Here is a 20,320-nt window from a genome sequence, read left to right on the forward strand (position 1 = left end):
ACGTTTTATTAGACTGTTTTATTTTCAGACCATAGGGCAACAGATGTTTGCAGACAGATTTAGGCACTAGTTACTTGACAATTAAACGTAAGTGGTATGATTTTCAATGTTTGTGAATTGTCCTACTTTTTGCCTAAACTTTTGGGCAGAAATTTTGGGTGTGTTATTCAGGGTCGCTGGCTCACCCACGTTTCATGTAAGTGATGAGCCAGTCACATCTCCCTTGGTAGTTATCTTAGCTCTTCTCTTGTATTACTTGCGTTTTATTTACAGTTTCAGAACATTTTAGTGATTTTATGTTACTGTAAGGGATATGAGATAATGTAATTGCGGGTGTGACCGCTAGAGATGTTGGGAGTGAGTGAGTGTAATTCTATAGGGTTACGCCTCTTCCTCTGACACTTTTAGCCATTTTAACCACATTTGTTGCCACTAATCTTCGCTTGGGTGCTGATAAATGAGCTGTCGAGTGCCTGTAAACTGCAAACACACACATACTCCAACATAAAGCAGCATGTAATACACTCCTGGAAATTGAAATAAGAACACCGTGAATTCATTGTCCCAGGAAGGGGAAACTTTATTGACACATTCCTGGGGTCAGATACATCACATGATCACACTGACGGAACCACAGGCACATAGACACAGGCAACAGAGCATGCACAATGTCGGCACTAGTACAGTGTATATCCACCTTTCGCAGCAATGCAGGCTGCTATTCTCCCATGGAGACGATCGTAGAGATGCTGGATGTAGTCCTGTGGAACGGCTTGCCATGCCATTTCCACCTGGCGCCTCAGTTGGACCAGCGTTCGTGCTGGACGTGCAGACCGCGTGAGACGACGCTTCATCCAGTCCCAAACATGCTCAATGGGGGACAGATCCGGAGATCTTGCTGGCCAGGGTAGTTGACTTACACCTTCTAGAGCACGTTGGGTGGCACGGGATACATGCGGACGTGCATTGTCCTGTTGGAACAGCAAGTTCCCTTGCCGGTCTAGGAATGGTAGAACGGTGGGTTCGATGACGGTTTGGATGTACCGTGCACTATTCAGTGTCCCCTCGACGATCACCAGTGGTGTACGGCCAGTGTAGGAGATCGCTCCCCACACCATGATGCCGGGTGTTGGCCCTGTGTGCCTCGGTCGTATGCAGTCCTGATTGTGGCGCTCACCTGCACGGCGCCAAACACGCATACGACCATCATTGGCACCAAGGCAGAAGCGACTCTCATCGCTGAAGACGACACGTCTCCATTCGTCCCTCCATTCACGCCTGTCGCGACACCACTGGAGGCGGGCTGCACGATGTTGGGGCGTGAGCGGAAGACGGCCTAACGGTGTGCGGGACCGTAGCCCAGCTTCATGGAGACGGTTTCGAATGGTCCTCGCCGATACCCCAGGAGCAACAGTGTCCCTAATTTGCTGGGAAGTGGCGGTGCGGTCCCCTACGGCACTGCGTAGGATCCTACGGTCTTGGCGTGCATCCGTGCGTCGCTGCGGTCCGGTCCCAGGTCGACGGGCACGTGCACCTTCCGCCGACCACTGGCGACAACATCGATGTACTGTGGAGACCTCACGCCCCACGTGTTGAGCAATTCGGCGGTGCGTCCACCCGGCCTCCCGCATGCCCACTATACGCCCTCGCTCAAAGTCCGTCAACTGCACATACGGTTCACGTCCACGCTGTCGCGGCATGCTACCAGTGTTAAAGACTGCAATGGAGCTCCGTATGCCACGGCAAACTGGCTGACACTGACGGCGGCGGTGCACAAATGCTGCGCAGCTAGCGCCATTTGACGGCCAACACCGCGGTTCCTGGTGTGTCCGCTGTGCCGTGCGTGTGATCATTGCTTGTACAGCCCTCTCGCAGTGTCCGGAGCAAGTATGGTGGGTCTGACACACCGGTGTCAATGTGTTCTTTTTTCCATTTCCAGGAGTGTAATATACACGTATCTGTCAGCCGAGATCAGTTTGACTCGATGCTCAGCCATGTTGGAGTCATTGTGGCTGCCAATAAGTAGCAGTTCTATTGCACCTCGAAATTAGTATACTGTATATGCACAATAAGTAAAATTTCGTTGTTTTTAATCTTCTGGTGTTTCAATATTATGACCAACAGAGTAAAAAAGTAAGTGAATGAGTTAAGTGTAATTAACACTCACTCACTGTTACTAGCAGGCTGTGAACTTTCCCAACTCATTTTGTCGTAGGAAGCAGAGCAGATGCTGAACCGCGTATGGCCACAGCTGCTGCGACTGCGCAAGGAGCGGATATTGCATACGCGTGCCACACAAGAGTTGGAAAGTGCCAGAAAGCAGGTGGCCGAACTGGAGGTGTTTGGGAGGAATCGCACAGTAGCGGCTTACGAACAGCTGTCTGCCGATGGCGTGAAGCTGGCGGAACACGTGCAGGAGCGCACGGAACAGCTGGCTGCACTGCGCAACGACGCCGAGCGGGACCTGCAGCAGGCGGCGCACCTGCGTGAGTCACTCCAGGGTGCTCACCAAAACGTTGCCGACACGCGCCGCGGCGTTTTGCGCGCCTCCATATTCCTGCAGAAGGTGCGTACACACACATCAGTAGCATAGCAGCTGGCACTATACCAGTTTAAGTGTCAGCCAAGATCTTCCGTGTACCACACCGGTAGTACAGCAACTTGATCTACAGCTGTGCCGCCATAGGGGATTAGCCGAGCGGTCTAAGGTGCTGCAGTCATGGACTGTGCGACTGGTCTCGGTAGAGGTTCGAGTCCTCCCTCAGGCATGGGTGTGTGTGTTTGTCTTTAGGATAATTTAGATTAAGTAGTGTGTAAGCTTAGGGACTGATGATCTTAGCAGTTAAGTCCCATAAGATTTCACACACATTTGAACATTTACATCTGTGCCCAGCACTTCATGGAGTTTACTTATACCTTATCAGTAGCAGAGCAGGTGGTGCTACATTTATGCCCATCTCTCCATGCCAAAACAGTTTACCAGGGGAGCATACACCCAACCAATCAATGATACTGCTCATCGTTCACATGACTGGAGTACATACTCAAGTCCATTTTACGTGAGTGGCTCTCTCGTTTCAATCAACTGCAAATGGCAAGTGAGTACTGCAGTGCCCTTGGTATTATACATATAGTGAGACACTCTTATCACAAATTGTCAATTTTCTTTAGAATGTTGCCCCCAAAGTTACATGTATTATGGTCACTGATTGCTGTGAACGTGGGCTTATGCCATGCCACCCTTATTTCTGTAATAACATTAGTAGCAAAATTTATTTCAAATGGTTCAAATGGCTCTGAGCACTATGGGACTCAACATCTTAGGTCATAAGTCCCCTAGAACATAGAACTACTTAAACCTAACTAACCTAAGGACATCACACACATCCATGCCCGAGGCAGGATTCGAACCTGTGACTCTAGCAGTCCCGCAGTTCCGGACTGCTGCGCCAGAACCGCACGGCCACCGCGGCCGGCAAAATTTATTTATAATCAAAGTCAAAGTCACAATGCATGTTCATGACAAAGGTGTACAGTAAGTGTTCCACACTAGTAAAACTGAAAAGTTTTGAAAAATATCGTCCAAAAATTATAAAAAAATCATTAACATCATTAAGGAATTAACAAAATAGCATAGTTTATTTGTAATCAAAGCTAAATTTGCAATAAATATTCTTGACAAATGTGTGGGGTAAATCTTCCACACTGATGTAAACTGAAAGATTGGGAAACTATCGTCCAAAAATTATAAAAGATCATCACTTACTTACCTGGAAACAAGAAACTAAAAAAACCACTTGAAACAATATTTAGAAAGCAGTACAAGGCTCATTTTTAGTTCCTTCTTTGTGACTTGTTTTCTTTCTAAGTCCCAAATGATATCTGAAACTATTTTCCAGCAGAATTGCCTTTTGAATTGTTGAAACAGCTTTCATAAAATATTTTTATTTGTTTACATTCATATCTACACACTGTGTATGCTCTTTCTATGTTGAGGTTTTTAAACTATTGACAGTTATATTACTTTCAGAAATTTGTGGTCTCTTGTGACAGAAGACTTGCAAGGAAAATATCTAACCATCACACAACCTACACAGTGTATCATGCAAACAAAGTAAACAATAAAATAATAATTGAGAAGACATGAATAAATTAATACAACAAGAGGGACTGCAGCATGAGTTGGTTAGCTTCAATGTTCCTGTGAAGGAGATCATGACTCTCTTGTCATGAGGTGCATGTCAAGCAGAGGTTCCCATGCTGTTGCAGCACCTACCTCCTTTCTTGTGCTATAATCCCTCATCTCTGACTATCCTTACTTCTTTTGCTCTCCTTCCCATGGTGACATGATATTGATCTGGCTAATACTCTCATATGTTGTGGTTTGTTTTCCTCTTCGTCCATTTCTTTACATCAGCTTTTTGGTTGAATTTTTCATCCCCTTTGGGGTTTAACATCCATTTACATCTTTTGATCCACAGTATGATCTGACTCGGGATGAACGGCTTCCATCGTGCCACCTGTCTACAGAAGTAAAGATCTGCTGTACACAATAACAATTAAGGCTTGTTTACATGCTTCAAAGCCCATGTTGTAGATACTCTGACATGGTGGGATCGTCAGGTACCCTTCCAAAAAAGCCTCAACACAGGAATCATACTTCTGGTACTTGAGCTACTAACTTCCTGCACTGCCAAGAAGTAGATGCCCATTCTGTTGGAGCATCACTACTCCTGGCAATGGCTGTCGTGCCGAATGACAGTTGCTGCAGCTGGGTGGTGCCTGTGGAGATTGCCATGGATTGGAGTGTGTGGCATCAGAGAGGATGTTTCGCACATGAAATGCATGAGATTACACTGTCATAATGGCCTTAATGATCCAGCTGTCTAAAGAGACAGGTATTGACATTTCAATGTAGGCACATAATGCAGCTGATTTCCCTACGCTGGTGGGACCGATTGCCTTGCAGTTTAGTCCCTTTAATCTCCAAACTAACCAACCAACCCTACACCATCTGCCCCTTGGCAAGAGAAACAAACCATAAGAATGGTAATGAAACACTTAAATCTATACTTGGTGTGTACTAGAACAGATGAATTTAATTTTACAGTGAAGAAACCATTATTTATCATGGAAGAAATAGAAGACAAAATTGAAGTGGACTCATTAGTTACTTGTGGTTATTACTCCACATAAAACTTTGATTGTGGTACAAGGATTTACCTTTCATAGAGACCTTACACTCCAGCAGACTAAAAGCTATGAGCTAATCTAGAACAGCAAGGTACACATTTTGTCTATCAAATACAAAAATGTCCAAAAGATATCCAAATAGGTACAGATGTTTTTATCTTAATTATTAAAGGAAATATCTGCTCAGCCCTCCTCCCTCTGTCCCAGAGAATGTTAATGCTGTGACATAGAGATGCAATGCAAAACCTTTCATCCTACTGTTCATGAGCTATTTCTGGTGCTCATGCTTTTACAGGTACATCATGTCATCCTACTGCGCAACAGACCTAAAATGCAGAAACAAGGACATTCCTTCATGAAGGTCATCCTTGGAAAAAACCACCTTTGTATGTAGATTGTATGCATCGCCATCCCCCACTTTCACCAGATTGCTCAGTGCTAAAAAAAAAAGAAAAGAAACTGCAAGAATATAAATTAGTTGACCACCTGTCATATACTGAAGCAAGGAAAAAAATATGAAAACATGCATCCAGTTTACATGGTGACAAATTATGCAAAATTCACAGCTGTTACCCGTTCTGCCTTGGATAAACTAAATATACCACAGCCCTTTCCCTCCTCTGAAGCACCATTTTTGGAAACAAAATCCCACACCCACATGGAGAAGCAGCTCCATCTACCATTTTCCACCGAGAGAGCTCCCTCTTACGGCTCTCTTTGCTGAAACCTATTGATAAGAAACGTTATACCAACCAGTGGCTGAAGGTATCACAGCCTGTGGATCTGAGGGCTGCCCACTCTTCGTTTGTTCCTACAGCAACAAAGCACAAGCCTTCCCAAGAATATCGACTGCCAAAAGTCAAAGAGAAGAAAAGAAATTTTGGGAGAAGGGTACTCTGGAGCCCCAGAGGTGCCTGATACCTGCACACCATCAGATTCTGAATCAATTTTGATTTGTGAGGTAACCCTACTGGTGACTAGAAGTGATCCTAGAACATGACCAATTGTCTTATTCTGTTCACAGCTAACCAGGACAGTCTCTACAAGGTGATCCAGTGGAACTGTAATAGATATTTCTGTCATGTGCCAGAACTACAACGACTCATTTCCTCCTCTTCTGTTCTCTGTATTGCTCTCCAAGAGACATGCTTCACTGATGGCCATCCACCAAAGCTCCAAGGTTGCCATGTATTCTGTCAGAGTGATACAGGTGCCAAGCAGGCACCTGAAGTTATCTACACATTCGTTCACACAGATATCATCAGCGACTGCATCTCATTGGAAGCAGTAGTGGTGAGAGTGCAAATGGCCCCACGGATTACCATTTGTAACGTTTATTTATCTGCAGACAGACCACTTGTTTAATTTGAGATGAACATCTTAATCCTACAACTTTCCCCCACTTTTCTCTCGCTTGATGATTTCAATGCACGCGAGTCTCTGTGGGGGAGTTTGACTTCTTCCGATAGGAGTCCTCTGAGTGACCAGTTTCTTTCTGATCTTGACCTGTTTTCCGTCTATGATGGCACTATATAAACTTTATTGTTGTACATAACATCTTTCAGCTATCGGCCTTACAATCTCTTCACCCAGTCTCATGGGCCTCCTACAGTGTCTGTGCTTTGTTGGCAGAACACTTAGAAGATGCGACAAACCCACTAAAGAGACAGCCTACATTACACTTGTCCGTCCTCTGCTGGAATATTGCTGCCCAGTGTGGGATCCTTACCAGGTAGGATTGACGGAGGACATCGAAAAAGTGCAAAGAAGGGAAGCCCGTTTCGTGTTATCGCGCAACAGGGGCGAGAGTGTCACTGATATGATACGCGAGTTGGGGTGGCAGTCACTGAAACAAAGGCGGTTTTCTTTGCGGCGAGATCTATTTACGAAATTTCAATCGCCAACTTTCTCTTTCGAATGCGAAAATATTTTATTGACACTCACCTACATAGAGAGAAATGATAATCATAATAAAATAAGAGAAATCAGAGTCCGAACGGAAAGACTTAGGTGTTCCTTTTTCCCACGCGCCATTCGAGAGTGGAATGGTAGAGAAGCAGTATGATAATGGTTCGATGAACCCTCTGCCAGGCACTTAAGTGTGAATTGCAGAGTAACCATGTAGACGTAGAAGTAGATGATAGCTAGCTTTGTGACTAAGACCATTTTCTGGTGATCCTGTCGCTTCCTTGGTACCACCTGATGGGCCAATTATCATGTTAGCCACTTTGAAGAGCCAACTAGAAACTGTATTCATTTCCTGTCAGCTTTGCACCCTCTTCATCAGACTGTATCAGCAAGGTTGTAGAATATGTCTCCAATATGATTATCCTAATTATTATCACCATATCCCTTTCCAATCACCTCTTTCGCCATCAGCTGGTGTCATAATGGACAAAAGAGAATGCAGCAGTCATTAAGGACCATCAAAGACCATTGAAGAGACTCTAACAAAATTGTTCACACATCACTCTCCTCACTTTTAAATGACTTTACTATAAGGCTCACCATCTAATGAAGCACAGTGAGAAGGAAACCTGGGAGTGCTATGTCTCCTTGCTGCAAACACATGCCTCTTTGTCACAGGTGTAGACCAAGCTCTGTAGTTTTCTGGGCCCCGAAAAATCAACAAGTGTATGCATCTCTTCCTTTGGGTTAGTCTTTGTAATGACTCATCGATTCCAACGCACTTTGCGACAGCGTCGGCGTCATTTCTTATCCGGCTGCCTACCAAAAAGTAAGAAGTTGACATCTTCCTCTCCTTCAGCCGTCACCTTCTCGAATCATGTAATGGACCTCTCACTGACTGCCAACTGTTTCACGTTGTTGCCACATCTCACACTAGGGCCCTAGGCCCCGACTCAAATAATAATCAGACGATCCAACATCTGAATGTTACTCAAAGCTCTATTCAGGGTTTTCAACCTGTATTTGGCTTGAAGGTGTCTTTCCTTCTCAGGGGTAATATAAATCATTGCCCAACATCCACCGGCAGCTACAGACCTCTTAGGGTCAACATTCTCTGCAAAATGCCTAGATGAATGGTAGCCCTCTTATTGTGCTCGGTTCTAATTTCTCGGTGATTTTTGTATCCTTGTCAGTGTGGCTTACATGAGGGATGATTCACATCCAACCATATGGATAATAGTTATAGCTCATGTTCATTTTCATCGATGGAGCTCAAAATTTCAATGAACTGCAAGACGGAATTGTTCAGAACCGTTGTTATGCAACCTTCATTTTTGTCATTTATGTCAGGGGAAAGGAATCTTTCAATGGGTTTCTATTCTGCAATATATCGCAGAATAATGTCAGACTGACATTTGTATGTAATATCTCTTGTTTCATATACCAGCACAGAAACAAAAATAGCAGCATTAATGTCATTTATCAGTTCTTCGATGTAAACTTGATACATACAGCCTAAAAGTTAATTTTGCATGACGTGTGACGTATATTTACAGATGGAAATACTAGAGCTGTTTAAGTGGTCGTGTGTCACACTGTCAAGTTTTTCTAGAAGAGATAAGAAATCCAAGTAATTGCACTGAGCTATATGGTGCAGTGGTTACCACACTGAACTCGCATTTGAGAAGACTATGGTTCAAATTCACCACTGGCTATTCAGATTTAGGTTTCCTATGCTTTCCCTAAATCGCTTCAACAAATGCCAGGATTGTTCCTTCGAAAGGGTAAGGCCGATTTTCTTCCCCATCCTTGAAACAATGTGAGCTTGTGCTCTACGTCTAATGACCTTAATGTCGATAGACTGTTAAACCCTAATCTTCCAGCCTTCTAAGAAACTGCCACTATTAGCTGAGTCCTGTTTGTTATTGATAGTCCTTAGTGCTGACTCATTAGTTCCATAAAATTTGCAGCACTCCACTATTCTGTTTAATATATGTCTATTCTTGATAACTAATGCATAACGTTCGTGAATTGACATTTCATGCACTGAATCAATCTGAACAGCAGCGTTAATGGTACCAAACATTTTGTATTTACAAGCATTTTCTAAATGTAGTCCACTTTCGTGAAGTGTATTAATTCGACCACTTAAATGCTTTAGATCCTTACAGCCAACTCAAAGTTTCTCTTCGCTCATGGTTAAACACATATGCAGAACCATGTATTACTGAAAGTTCTGTTGTTCTCTTCATTGAGTTGAGACATTTAGAAATCTTTTGGTTTATATGTATCCATCCACTTGATTTCTAGGCTTCTCTTCCATAATTAGTAAATTAATGGAAGTTTTTAGCAAACAGTCTATTAATTTAAAATCACTGCAAGAATACCGGAGTTTCAACCACATAGTTCCAGGATACCACACACTACTGAGAGATTGACTCGCTTGCAATAGCAGGGGTAGTATGGTGCAAGAGGGGGGGGGGGGGGGGGGGAATGCAGAAAGGCGCGTTACAACGGCTACAAGAGAGTGGTTTAAGTTATAAGACTGAAAATTCTGGCTAGAAGCCCAAGTCAGTTAGCCCCAAACATTGTGTAGACAAGCGGACAGATGGGAGAGTGGTAATGTGACAGTGACGGCAGGGTTAGCTGGGTTGCAGGGAAAGAGATAAAAAAATGGCTCTGAGCACTATGGGACTTAACAGCTACGGTCATCAGTCCCCTAGAACTTAGAACTACTTAAACCTAACTAACCTAAGGACAGCACACAACACCCAGCCATCACGAGGCAGAGAAAATCCCTGACCCCGCCGAGAATCGAACCCGGGAGCAGGGAAAGAGAGGTTGCGTGAACTGGCCCATTCACCAGGTCCATCCGAGATAACCTCAAGCTATGCTGTGGCGAGGGGTGAGGTGGAGAAAGGGAGCACCTTGGTCACGCCACTATGACCGCAGTATTTGGAGCCACCTGGCGCTGGCCCTCGAGGTGGCTGGGGAAAAGAAAAGAGGTTCGCGTGCATGGAAGCGCTGAGGGGGAATGAGAGAGGAGTGACGGCGACTGGACCCTGTCGACCCACTACTAACAGCTCGTAGTAACGTCATGGGTTCTTGCAATGGATCATTGGAAACTAGACCTAATTACCTCTGGTCTCTGTCACTTACGAAATCATGTCATACTCAAACTACTTGATATAATACTGAAAAAATGCACAGAATAAAGTTATGTCACAAAATTTCAGGTGTGACCAGGCTGCCTGGCCGTTAAGAATGAGCATCCGCTGCTGTGTACGCCGAAAACGGCAATCAGGCAGGCTTTTTCTAACCGCCAGGAACTCATTACCGTCTTTCTCGACCTCGATAAGACATACAACACTGTTTCTGTTCATCACATTTTACGTACACTCCATGACTGGGGCTTCAGAGCCTTCCTACCACTGGGTACCCAGTTTGGATTTCGTAATTCACTCATCTGTCCACATGACCAAGAGAACGGCTGCCAGCGGTGGGCCATTGATAGGATCGCTGTTATTCTCTATACACATAAACGATTTGACAAACAGGGAAGAACAGTTGCGTTATCCACCCCTCAATAAATGCGGTTAAGGAAGCAGCGAGCGTTACGTTTCCCCAGGCGGCTAGTCTTTAGTTTACGAATATGGGTCAGCCAATTATCAAAGAAGATTCTCTTAAATCGGGACGGTGCAACAACCACTAAGTGCTGGGTAGACAAGCAGAGTTCTCAGTCAGGATGGACTATTGTATGACGCCAAAACGCATGACCTGCGTTTGCAAAAAAAGGTTCATATAGCTCTAAACACTATGGGACTTAACATCTGAGGTCATCAGTCCCCTAGACTTAGAACTACTTAAACCTAACTAACCTAAGGACATCACACACGTCCATGCCCGAGGCAGGATTCGAGCCTGCGACCGTAACTGCAGTGCGGTTCCGGACTGAAGCGCCTAGAAGCATTCGGCCACATCGGCCGGCCCTGCGTTTACAGGAGAGGACTGGACACCATGGGAAGAGTCGAAACAGAGGTCCTTCAGATTGCACTTAGGAAATGGCTTTCGGCCAAGACTACAGAGTGGGAGCTGTACCAAATGCAAACCATAGATATGCAGCATGGGGGTGACCAGTGACCTGACAGAGGTCACTAGCCCACTTCCCTGGGGCAATCCTGACGACACCCTTGTCTCTGATGAGCACTCGCTCCATGAAGGAACGAACTATTGCAAGAATCTACGGCTCTTTGACAGAATAGTGCGTTCACCCTTTGACAACACTCTACTGGCAAACACCATCATTTTCTGACATACTACAATATTTTCTTCTACTTATTGGCGTAGATAGCTACCCAAAGCAGTTTTTCAACTGACAGTATACATACAGAAAGCATTAGAGCAATTGAGATTTGATAACAGTGGAGCAGCAGCAAGAGTATACTTAACACTTTGATATTTGGCTTGTGTCTTGTTATCCCAATTCCATACTACATTGTCTCCTGTCAGCTCACATAGCCTAGGAGCAGACATGACAGTAGGATTGACAAATTGCTAGTAGAAATTAGTAAGGCTCAAGAATGTCCTCACTTGGCTTTTGCGTGTAGGAATAACGAACTCTTCTGTGGATTTTGGCTTTTCTGGACACCTTCAGCAGAAATACTATATCCAAGAAATTTGATAGTTGATTTCCCAAACTCTGATTTTTCTAAGTTTCCAATAAAGCCAGAATTAGGAAACTACTGCAACAGAGTGCACACGATCGACTGTGAGTAGACCATGACTGTTCAGCAATTAATAAATCATGAGCAAAGAGTGAGACTAGTTTCTTCAAATTGTTAGGTAGAATAGTCTTAATAGGTGGCGGAGGAAACATTTCGTGCAAGTGAGAGTGCAAAACTGGTATCACTGGTAACGCAAAGGGAAGTGTATACAGTCAACAGATGGAGTGGAGCTACATTTACCAGTAGCTCTCTCAGCTCTCTCCTAAATCCACCGAAGAATACAATTTCACAAAAAAAGAAAATGGTTCAAATGGCTCTGAGCACTATGGGACTTAACTTCTGAGGTCATCATTCCCCTAGAACTTAGAACTACTTAAAACTAACTAACCTAAGTACATCACACACATCCATGCCCAAGGCAGGATTCGAACCTGCGACCATAGCGGTCGCTCGGTTCCAGACGGTAGCGTCTAGAACCGCTCGACCACCCCGGCCGGCACACTTTCACACCATGAAACGTTAGTAATAAGTCATCTAAGCTCTGAAGTTTATCCATCATTGGCATAATAATAACCGTGATCTGTCTTGAATCAAGTACTGTCCTTATTGAATCATTGCTCTTTGGAACTACTATCAATGGAATTTATAAGAACTCTTTGCTGATTCAGTTATTCCTTGGTCCAGTACTGAGATAACTGAAAGTTACTGGGAGATTAAAACTGTGTGCCACATGGAGATTCGAACTCAGGACCTTTGCTTTTCATGGGCAACTGCTCTACCAACTTTTTTTATTTAAGGATGATAGGACAAATACAAACCTTTATTATTCCCAAAACCATAGTACGTCGTTATAAATTATAACTTTCCTGGAAGGAACCTCACTGCCATCCTACCATGCAGCGTTAAATAATAACAAAATCAAAGTGGGGCCACCTCTGGCACCCTTTAAAAAAGTATTGATAGATATTAAAACAAAGTTCGAAAAAACATCGCGTTGCTAACAGTGCAATTGTTAGTCCTTATGTGCAAGTGCAGGTGTTAGTACACTCAGAACGTATGTGTTCTTCCTTCCCGCACTCAGAGCACGTCCTTGGTTGTCCGTCATAGATTACACTCGCCCTACAACCAGCGATGTACAAGTATGACGGAATACGTTTTCGGAGCTCTATCCAAAGTTGTCTGACGCCATTGAAGACGGGATACGTTTTGAAACTCGTCCATTTTTCAACCACATGGGATAGGACCATTCTGTAACAACGCAGCGCGTCTGTCAGCAATTCTTCTGACACTTCGAATGGAAGCTCAAATACGCAGATCGTTCTTAGTCCCATGCCGGCTCGTTCAACTGTAACCGCTCCAACATTCCCATCTAAATGACAGAAACGAAGTCCTTGGCGGTTTAGGAGTAGTAGTTCGTCACATGCCGCTTCATGAGCTTGACATAGAAGACGCTGCTGACTAAAGATAAGTGTTTTCCAACTAGAACGTCAGGTTCGATTTTTACCTCGTCTTGTAGATAATTTTCTGTCTCTTAAGCCTTCGGTCGAGCATATTCGTTAACAATACTAATTTTCAGTGTTGATTTTGCGGAACGACAGGGCCATGATTCGTTCTATGTATTACCGCGGCACACCGCTACACTCTTAACGTAAACACCTCTCGCGCACAAGTGCGGCAGGGACGTAAATATCGTCCGAACCATTACGCCATCCGCCCCAGGTAGCTGAGTGGTCATCGCGACGGAATGTCGATCCTAAGGGCCCGCGTTTGATTCCCGGCTGGGTCGGAGATCTTCTCCGCTCAGGGACTGGGCGCTATGTTGACCTAATCATCAGTTCGTCCCTGGCATGTTTTCGGTGCGTCGGCAGATCAGTTGTACTCACAGTATAACATTTCAAAGATTCTCATACTGGTTTAGAAAGTTCAATCCCGCGTCCGGCCATCCTGATTTGGGTTTTCCGTGATTTCCCTAAATCATTCCAGGCAAATGCCGGGATGGTTCCTCTGAAAGGGCACGGCCGACTTCCTTCCCTAATCGGATGAGACTGATGACCACGCTGTCTGGTCTCCTTCCCCAAACAACCATCCAACTGGTTTAGAAAAGCACCAGGTTGGTTCGGAGCCTGGATGGAGAGAGAAATTTTAGGCAACTTATTTCAATCTTCCATTTCAATATATGATCCTCAAGCTTCAACCTGACTGACGAAAGATTATTCTGCCATTGCATCACGAAAATTCAACACTGTGTGGTGCTCATGCGAAAACTTACCCCTTAGGACTACATCTGTCATAAGGAATGGCACTGTCAAAAATTGCGCTGCTAATTTGTGCCCCCATGTTTGCCTTAGAATTTCCACACTTTTATCCAGAATCAAATGGTTCAAATGGCTCTGAGCACTATGGGACTCAACTGCGGAGGTCATTAGTCCCCTAGAACTTAGAACTAGTTAAACCTAACTAACCTAAGGACATCACAAACATCCATGCCCGAGGCAGGATTCGAACCTGCGACCGTAGCGGTCTTGTATCCAGAATCTATTCCATAACTTTTGTCGCCTTTAGGGAAAGACTAGCCACATTGCTATCTTCTCACACTAATCAGATGCTGTTTATTGACGATAGAGCAACGGCTCCCAGAATCTAGATCATTGGACAGATTGACTTGATCAATCGAAATAGTAACAACAGACTGAGCCACAGTATTTTGAAAGACCACATTCTTGTCAAATAGTAAATCCGTTACAGCCTCTAGTTGTACCATATTAATAATACTAGTTGCATTCTCTTGCATCCTATCAAATGCTTAATTTTCTACATCTAAATCTACATGGATACTGTGCAAATCACATTCAAGTGCCTGGCAGAGGGTTCATCTAACCACCTTCACACGTCTCTATTATTCCAATTTCGTATGGCGCGCGGAAAGAACGCGCACCTGTATCTTTCAGTACGAGTTCTGATTTCCCTTGTTTTATCGTGGTGATCGTTCCTCCCTATGTAGGTCGGTATCAACAAAATGTTTTCGCATTCTGAGGAGAAAGTTGGTGATTGGAATTTCGTGAGAAGATTCCGTCCCAACGAAAAGCGCCCTTCTTTTAACGATTTCCAGCCCAAATCCTGTATCATTTCTGTGACACTCTCTCCCACATACTGCGATAATACGAAACGTGCTGCCCTTCTTTTAACCTTTTCGATGTACTCCGTCAGTCCTATCTGGTAAGGACCCCCACTGCGCAGCAGTATTCTAAAAGAGGACGGACAAGCGTAGTGTAGGCAGTCTCCTTAGTAGAACTGTTGCACTATTTAAGTGTCCTGCCAATAAAACACAGTCTTTAGTTAGCCTTACCCACAACATTTTCTATGTGTTCCTTCCAATTTAAGTTGTTCGTAATTGTAATTCCTAGGTATATAGTAAAATTTACGGCCTTTAGATTACACTGATTTATCGTGTAACGGAAGTGTGCGCGCGGGCTCTTCTTCCCGTGTGGCACATTGAAGTGTGAATGTATAGTGCGAGAGAACTTACTGTCCTCCCCTTGTTTCCACTCACAATAACTAGACGGAACAAGTTGTCTGTTATAATTGTTTATTACATTAACCGTTACAACTTGCACAGGCAGCGCGCCAACTGCGGCTCCTGGCTTAGCTGGAAGACATACACGCCCGTCCGCTACGGGGTCTCGCAGCTACCTGCTCGGCCGTTACAACGGCTAATCCTACCTGCGCACACAAAGGACCTGGGAGGTCCACTTCCGCACATAGGTTGCAAATTCTTCCGACAGGGAGCAGACTATAATGGACAGTCTGACCTGGCCAGTCTGAAGCTGCCACTAGATGGCAGTTGGAGTGAGTAGCAGAGTCCAAACAGGAAGTTTAACGAATTCTTTTCAGCACTCATGTGGATGACCTCACACTTTTCGTATTTAGGGTCAATTGCAAATTTGTGCACCACAAATCTTTCCTAAACCGTTTTGCCGTTTGTTTTGATCTTCTAATGACCTCATTAGTCGATAAACGACAGCGTCATCTGCTAACATCCTAGACGGCTGCTCAGATTGTCTCCCAAATCGTTTATATAGATAAGGAACAACAAAGGGCCTATAACACTACCTTGGGGAACACAAGAAATCACTTCTGTTTTACTCGATGACTTTCCGTCAATTGCCGGCCGCGGTGGTCTAGCGGTTCTAGGCGCGCAGTCCGGAACCGCGCGACTGCTACGGTCGCAGGTTCGAATCCTGCCTCGGGCATGGATGTGTGTGATGTCCTTAGGTTGGTTAGGTTTAAGTAGTTCTAAGTTCTAGGGGACTGATGACCACAGATGTTAAGTCCCATAGTGCTCAGAGCCATTTTTTTCCGTCAATTACTACGAATTGTGGCCTCTCTGACAGGAAATCACAAATCCAGTCACATAACTAAGACGATATTCCATGAGCACGGAATTTCACTACAAACCACTTGTGTGGTACAGTGTCACAAGCCTTCTGGAAATCCAGAAATACGGAATCGATCTGAAATCCCTTGTCAATAGGACTCAACACTGCATGTGATAAAGAGCCAGTTTTGTTTCACAGGAACGATGTTTTCTAACCCTATGCTGACTGTGTGTCAATAGACAGTTTTCTTCGATCTAAATCATAATGTTTAAACACAATAGCACTCCGTCTTCAGGCCACAAGTGGCCCATCGGGACCATCCGGCCGCTGTGTCATCCTCGGCTGAAGAAGCGGATAGGAGGGGCGTGTGGTCAGCACACCGCTCTCCCGGTCGTTATGATGGTTTTCTTTGACCGGAGCTGCCACTATTCGTTCGAGTAGCTCCTCAATTGGCATCACGAGGCTTTGTGAAGGTATTTCGGAAGGCTGTGTTAAGTAACTCTGCTTTGCCAGCACTATCTTCGATAGTATCTCCATTGATATCGCGCAGAGAAGGCAGTTAGTTGTTATATGTCATTTTGCCGGGAACTGCGTACTATCTGATTATTTTGTGGGTCAACAACCTGACCACGACTCTGAGAGACAAAACTATCCTGATTTCAGCAGCTTGGCCGGTCGGTGTGCCCGTGCGGTTAAAGGCGCTTCAGTCTGGAACCGCGTGACCGCTACGGTCGCAGGTTCGAATCCTGCCTCGGGCATGGATGTGTGTGATGTCCTTAGGTTAGTTAGGTTTAATTAGTTCTAAGTTCTAGGCGACTGATGACCTCAGAAGTTAAGTCGCATAGTGCTCAGAACCATTTGAACCATTTTCAGCAGCTTGGCCCGAATCTATTCCTGTAACCACTGTGGTAGTTATTGTTACGGTGGAGTCTCCTCAGATCCGAAGGGCCCCCTTCTCGTTTCTTGTTTCTGAATTGGACCTGGTTGTTAAATTAGCTCCTGGACTGCCAGCGACGTGGCCTGTAGGGTTTAGGTTGGAATTCTTTGTTATTCTCAATATTGTTATTCTTTGGCGCGTGGTTACTATTGTCAAATTTGAGATCTAGAAACGGACCTTTCAATGCTTCAGTGTCATCCTTGCAGCAGCCCACTGACGTAATGTCCGAAAGAACAGACACCATTTTGATCCAGCAGCCACTATGAATTAAGAAAGAATTACAGACATCGGCTGCGAGTGGGCATTGATTTAAATGAATGGGGAAAGTTGAAAATTTGTGCCTGACCGGGAGTCGAACCTGGGTCTCCTACTTACTAGGTCCGTACAGTTGCGATGACCACGGTGTCCAGATGGGTTCGAATGAACAGACACCACACGCTGTATATAATTAAGTCGAAGGTGGTAGATGACACCTTCAGTGAGGATGCACACCAGGCTGGAACTCTTACGGGAATTGGTGAAATGCAACATGTGATGAGGCTAATGGTCAAGGGGCACTACATTAGGAGTATGTGGATAAGTTGAGAATTTTGGTCTGGTGGGAAGCTACTGTGCCCAGGTGGCTTAGTGGCCACAGCATCTGCCTAGTAAGCAGGAGTCCCGAGTTCAAATCCCAGTTTGACACAAATTTTCAACTTTCTCCGTTGATTTAAATCAATGTCCACTCACAGCCAACGTCTCTAATTCCTTTGAATATAATCTGTGTCAGTTCAACTAATAATTGAGTTACACGTTTCCAAATGAGCTCTGCAGGGCTGTAAGCATTACACAGAAATTGTTTCTTTCGAACCATGTGCTCAAAATAATGTGCAGATTCCGGAAGATTAGATCGCTTAGTGCTTCAGAATATATTGATGTATTTCACATGGCCTTTTGTCCCTTGCGACACTTGTAACCAACAAGCAGACAGGAAAGTGTAACAAAAATCTCTGTATGTATGAAATTTACGAGATAGAGGATACATTCTGGATGCCTTTCAAGATACCTTCATATTCCCCCAAGTTTGTGGCAAAACGGCCATTTTGGTGGTAGTGAATTATTGAACTGTTCAATCTAAGCTAAAAGATGCATATCGTTTCCGGCTTTTTGAACTACATTAAATTTCCGAAAGGAAAAAAAGATTTCTTCTAATCGAAACAATTAACTTCATGTGAATACAAATCTTCCTCTGTCCTCCATGTCGAGTTAACGCACGACCTGCAAGAAGATCATGCCCGCAAGTACGCTCATCTTCACTCCAAACCAAGCTGCTCGTTATTGGTTGCTACTAATGGAACCACAAAGATCGTTAGCGCTGTTCAGTGATCTAATTTACTCTCCACACGGCAAAGGTATTCATATAGTTCGTTGACAGCTCGTTTATGTTGGCGATTAACAGTTTGTTGGCCTTTTTTAATCCGTTGCGACGACTGAACTACTTCCAGTCACAGTCTCTAGCGTGGCGTCAGGATTACTTCCAGAGTTAATGTTGCTGCTAGGTCTTCGAACTTGCTGAACTTTTCTTTGTTATTCAGTACTGGACTTTCAGAACAGGCCTCGATATTCTAATTCACATCCGAGGGAATCACATTTATCTCCTTGGTATTTAAAGTGAATGACGTTAGCAACTGCCAGTACAATATTTTCGCTAATATCTATTTATGTCTCAACTTCTGTTTCCATCCATGGCTCCTGGGCTTTGCCTAAATTATTCTGCCTCTATATTTTCAAGCCTGCCCTTTATTTTACTTACATCAGGCTCGAAAGCCCCACGTATTTCTAGTCTAATTTGCATGGGCATATTTTCGGTTTTAATCGCGAGTTTGTCTCGAACACGATTGATTCTCAGCTTAAGCCTTTGCACCATTTCCATGCATTGCATTCTTATTTTAATAACGGTTCAGACACAGATTACACAGCCACACAAGAGAGTACAAACCTTTCCATGGATTTATTACCATTTTGGTCAGAGAACACCACAATGTAACTTCACTGGATAATAAGCATGAAAGATGATTATTGTAAATGTAGTAAAAGTTTCACGCAGTGGACACCAAGTGAAAAAGCTACTCCTAATGTTTCAGATCTAGACTGCCATAAAAATGCGAAGGAACTGTTAATCAGAACTCAGGGGGAAGTTGTAGTCTAATTCACAATCGATTTATTGATGTTAAACATGACAAGACAACAAAATTATTAAAGAAACATCACACAAAAAAAATATTTATTTAACAAAAGCCTTACTAAAATGGGATCTATGGTGGACAGAGTGATCTGCTGGGGATCGACACACGACACTAACCAGGGCACTACACGCTCTATCTCACTTCACACACATGAATCCAGGTTATGACATTAAACTACGCCACCACAAAGCATCTATATTATACCATAAAAAAAACAAAAAAAACGAAAAATATGGTTCGAAAGAACAGGGTGCTGACAAATAGATATTATAGCCCTACGTCGCAGCAGCGAATACTTTACCATCCTACTGGTCAAGGCGGGATACCACGATCCGTTCCGCGACTGAAGTCATGGACGGTGGCAATCAGTTATTAAATGCGCGTTCCTGAAAAATGCAAGTACGCGGTCTCGCGTTCAGTTAATTCAGAACACAGGTACTTCCCTAAGAGCCTCTGAAACCCTGATGGATTCCAGTGTGCATATGGACCCGTTTTCTGGTCTGCCAAACCAATTTGGCTCCGTGCCACGACTGTGCTTGTCGGAATACGTCAAATGTTTAGATGGCCGACTCAAGACAAATAAGTAAATGCACGTGTCACTCGTTGTGTCTGTGATGATATAAGCAGTACCTCTGACAGTTCAGAAGGTAGCTGGTACAGGCTCTATGTCGCTCACTAGCAAAGGGGACAAGTCTCACCATTTAGATAGAGACCTGCAGTTCTTTACTAGTGAAGCGCCAGTACAAGAGACTTGTACAAGATTGATCTTTCTTCCTTTCTCCCCGTTTCCTCTTCAGCTCTGTTCCAAATGCACATTTCTCTTTTTGACTTCCCCCACTTTCACATAAGCCAATCACGAGCAGGAGCCCGGCATTCTAATCTCGGAGAATGGTCTTTGCACTGCAAACCGATTTGACGAATCAGAGACTTCTTTCCCACATGTTTGCCGTGTCTTTT

The 20,320-nt window shown here is 44.2% G+C and overlaps 1 protein-coding gene across 1 annotated transcript in view; it reads left to right on the forward strand.

Annotated features, from left to right (window-relative positions):
* LOC124712358 (coiled-coil domain-containing protein 96-like) overlaps positions 1-20,320 on the forward strand; it is a 189,823-nt gene that overhangs the window by 144,298 nt on the left and 25,205 nt on the right. The window contains exon 8 of the mRNA XM_047242653.1: positions 2,216-2,566. Within this exon, the coding sequence (XP_047098609.1) occupies positions 2,216-2,566 (351 nt within the window). The remainder of the gene's footprint in view (positions 1-2,215; positions 2,567-20,320) is intronic.

This window comes from Schistocerca piceifrons, chromosome 8 (genome assembly GCF_021461385.2).
Source record: "Schistocerca piceifrons isolate TAMUIC-IGC-003096 chromosome 8, iqSchPice1.1, whole genome shotgun sequence".
Classification (NCBI taxonomy): domain Eukaryota; kingdom Metazoa; phylum Arthropoda; class Insecta; order Orthoptera; family Acrididae; genus Schistocerca; species Schistocerca piceifrons.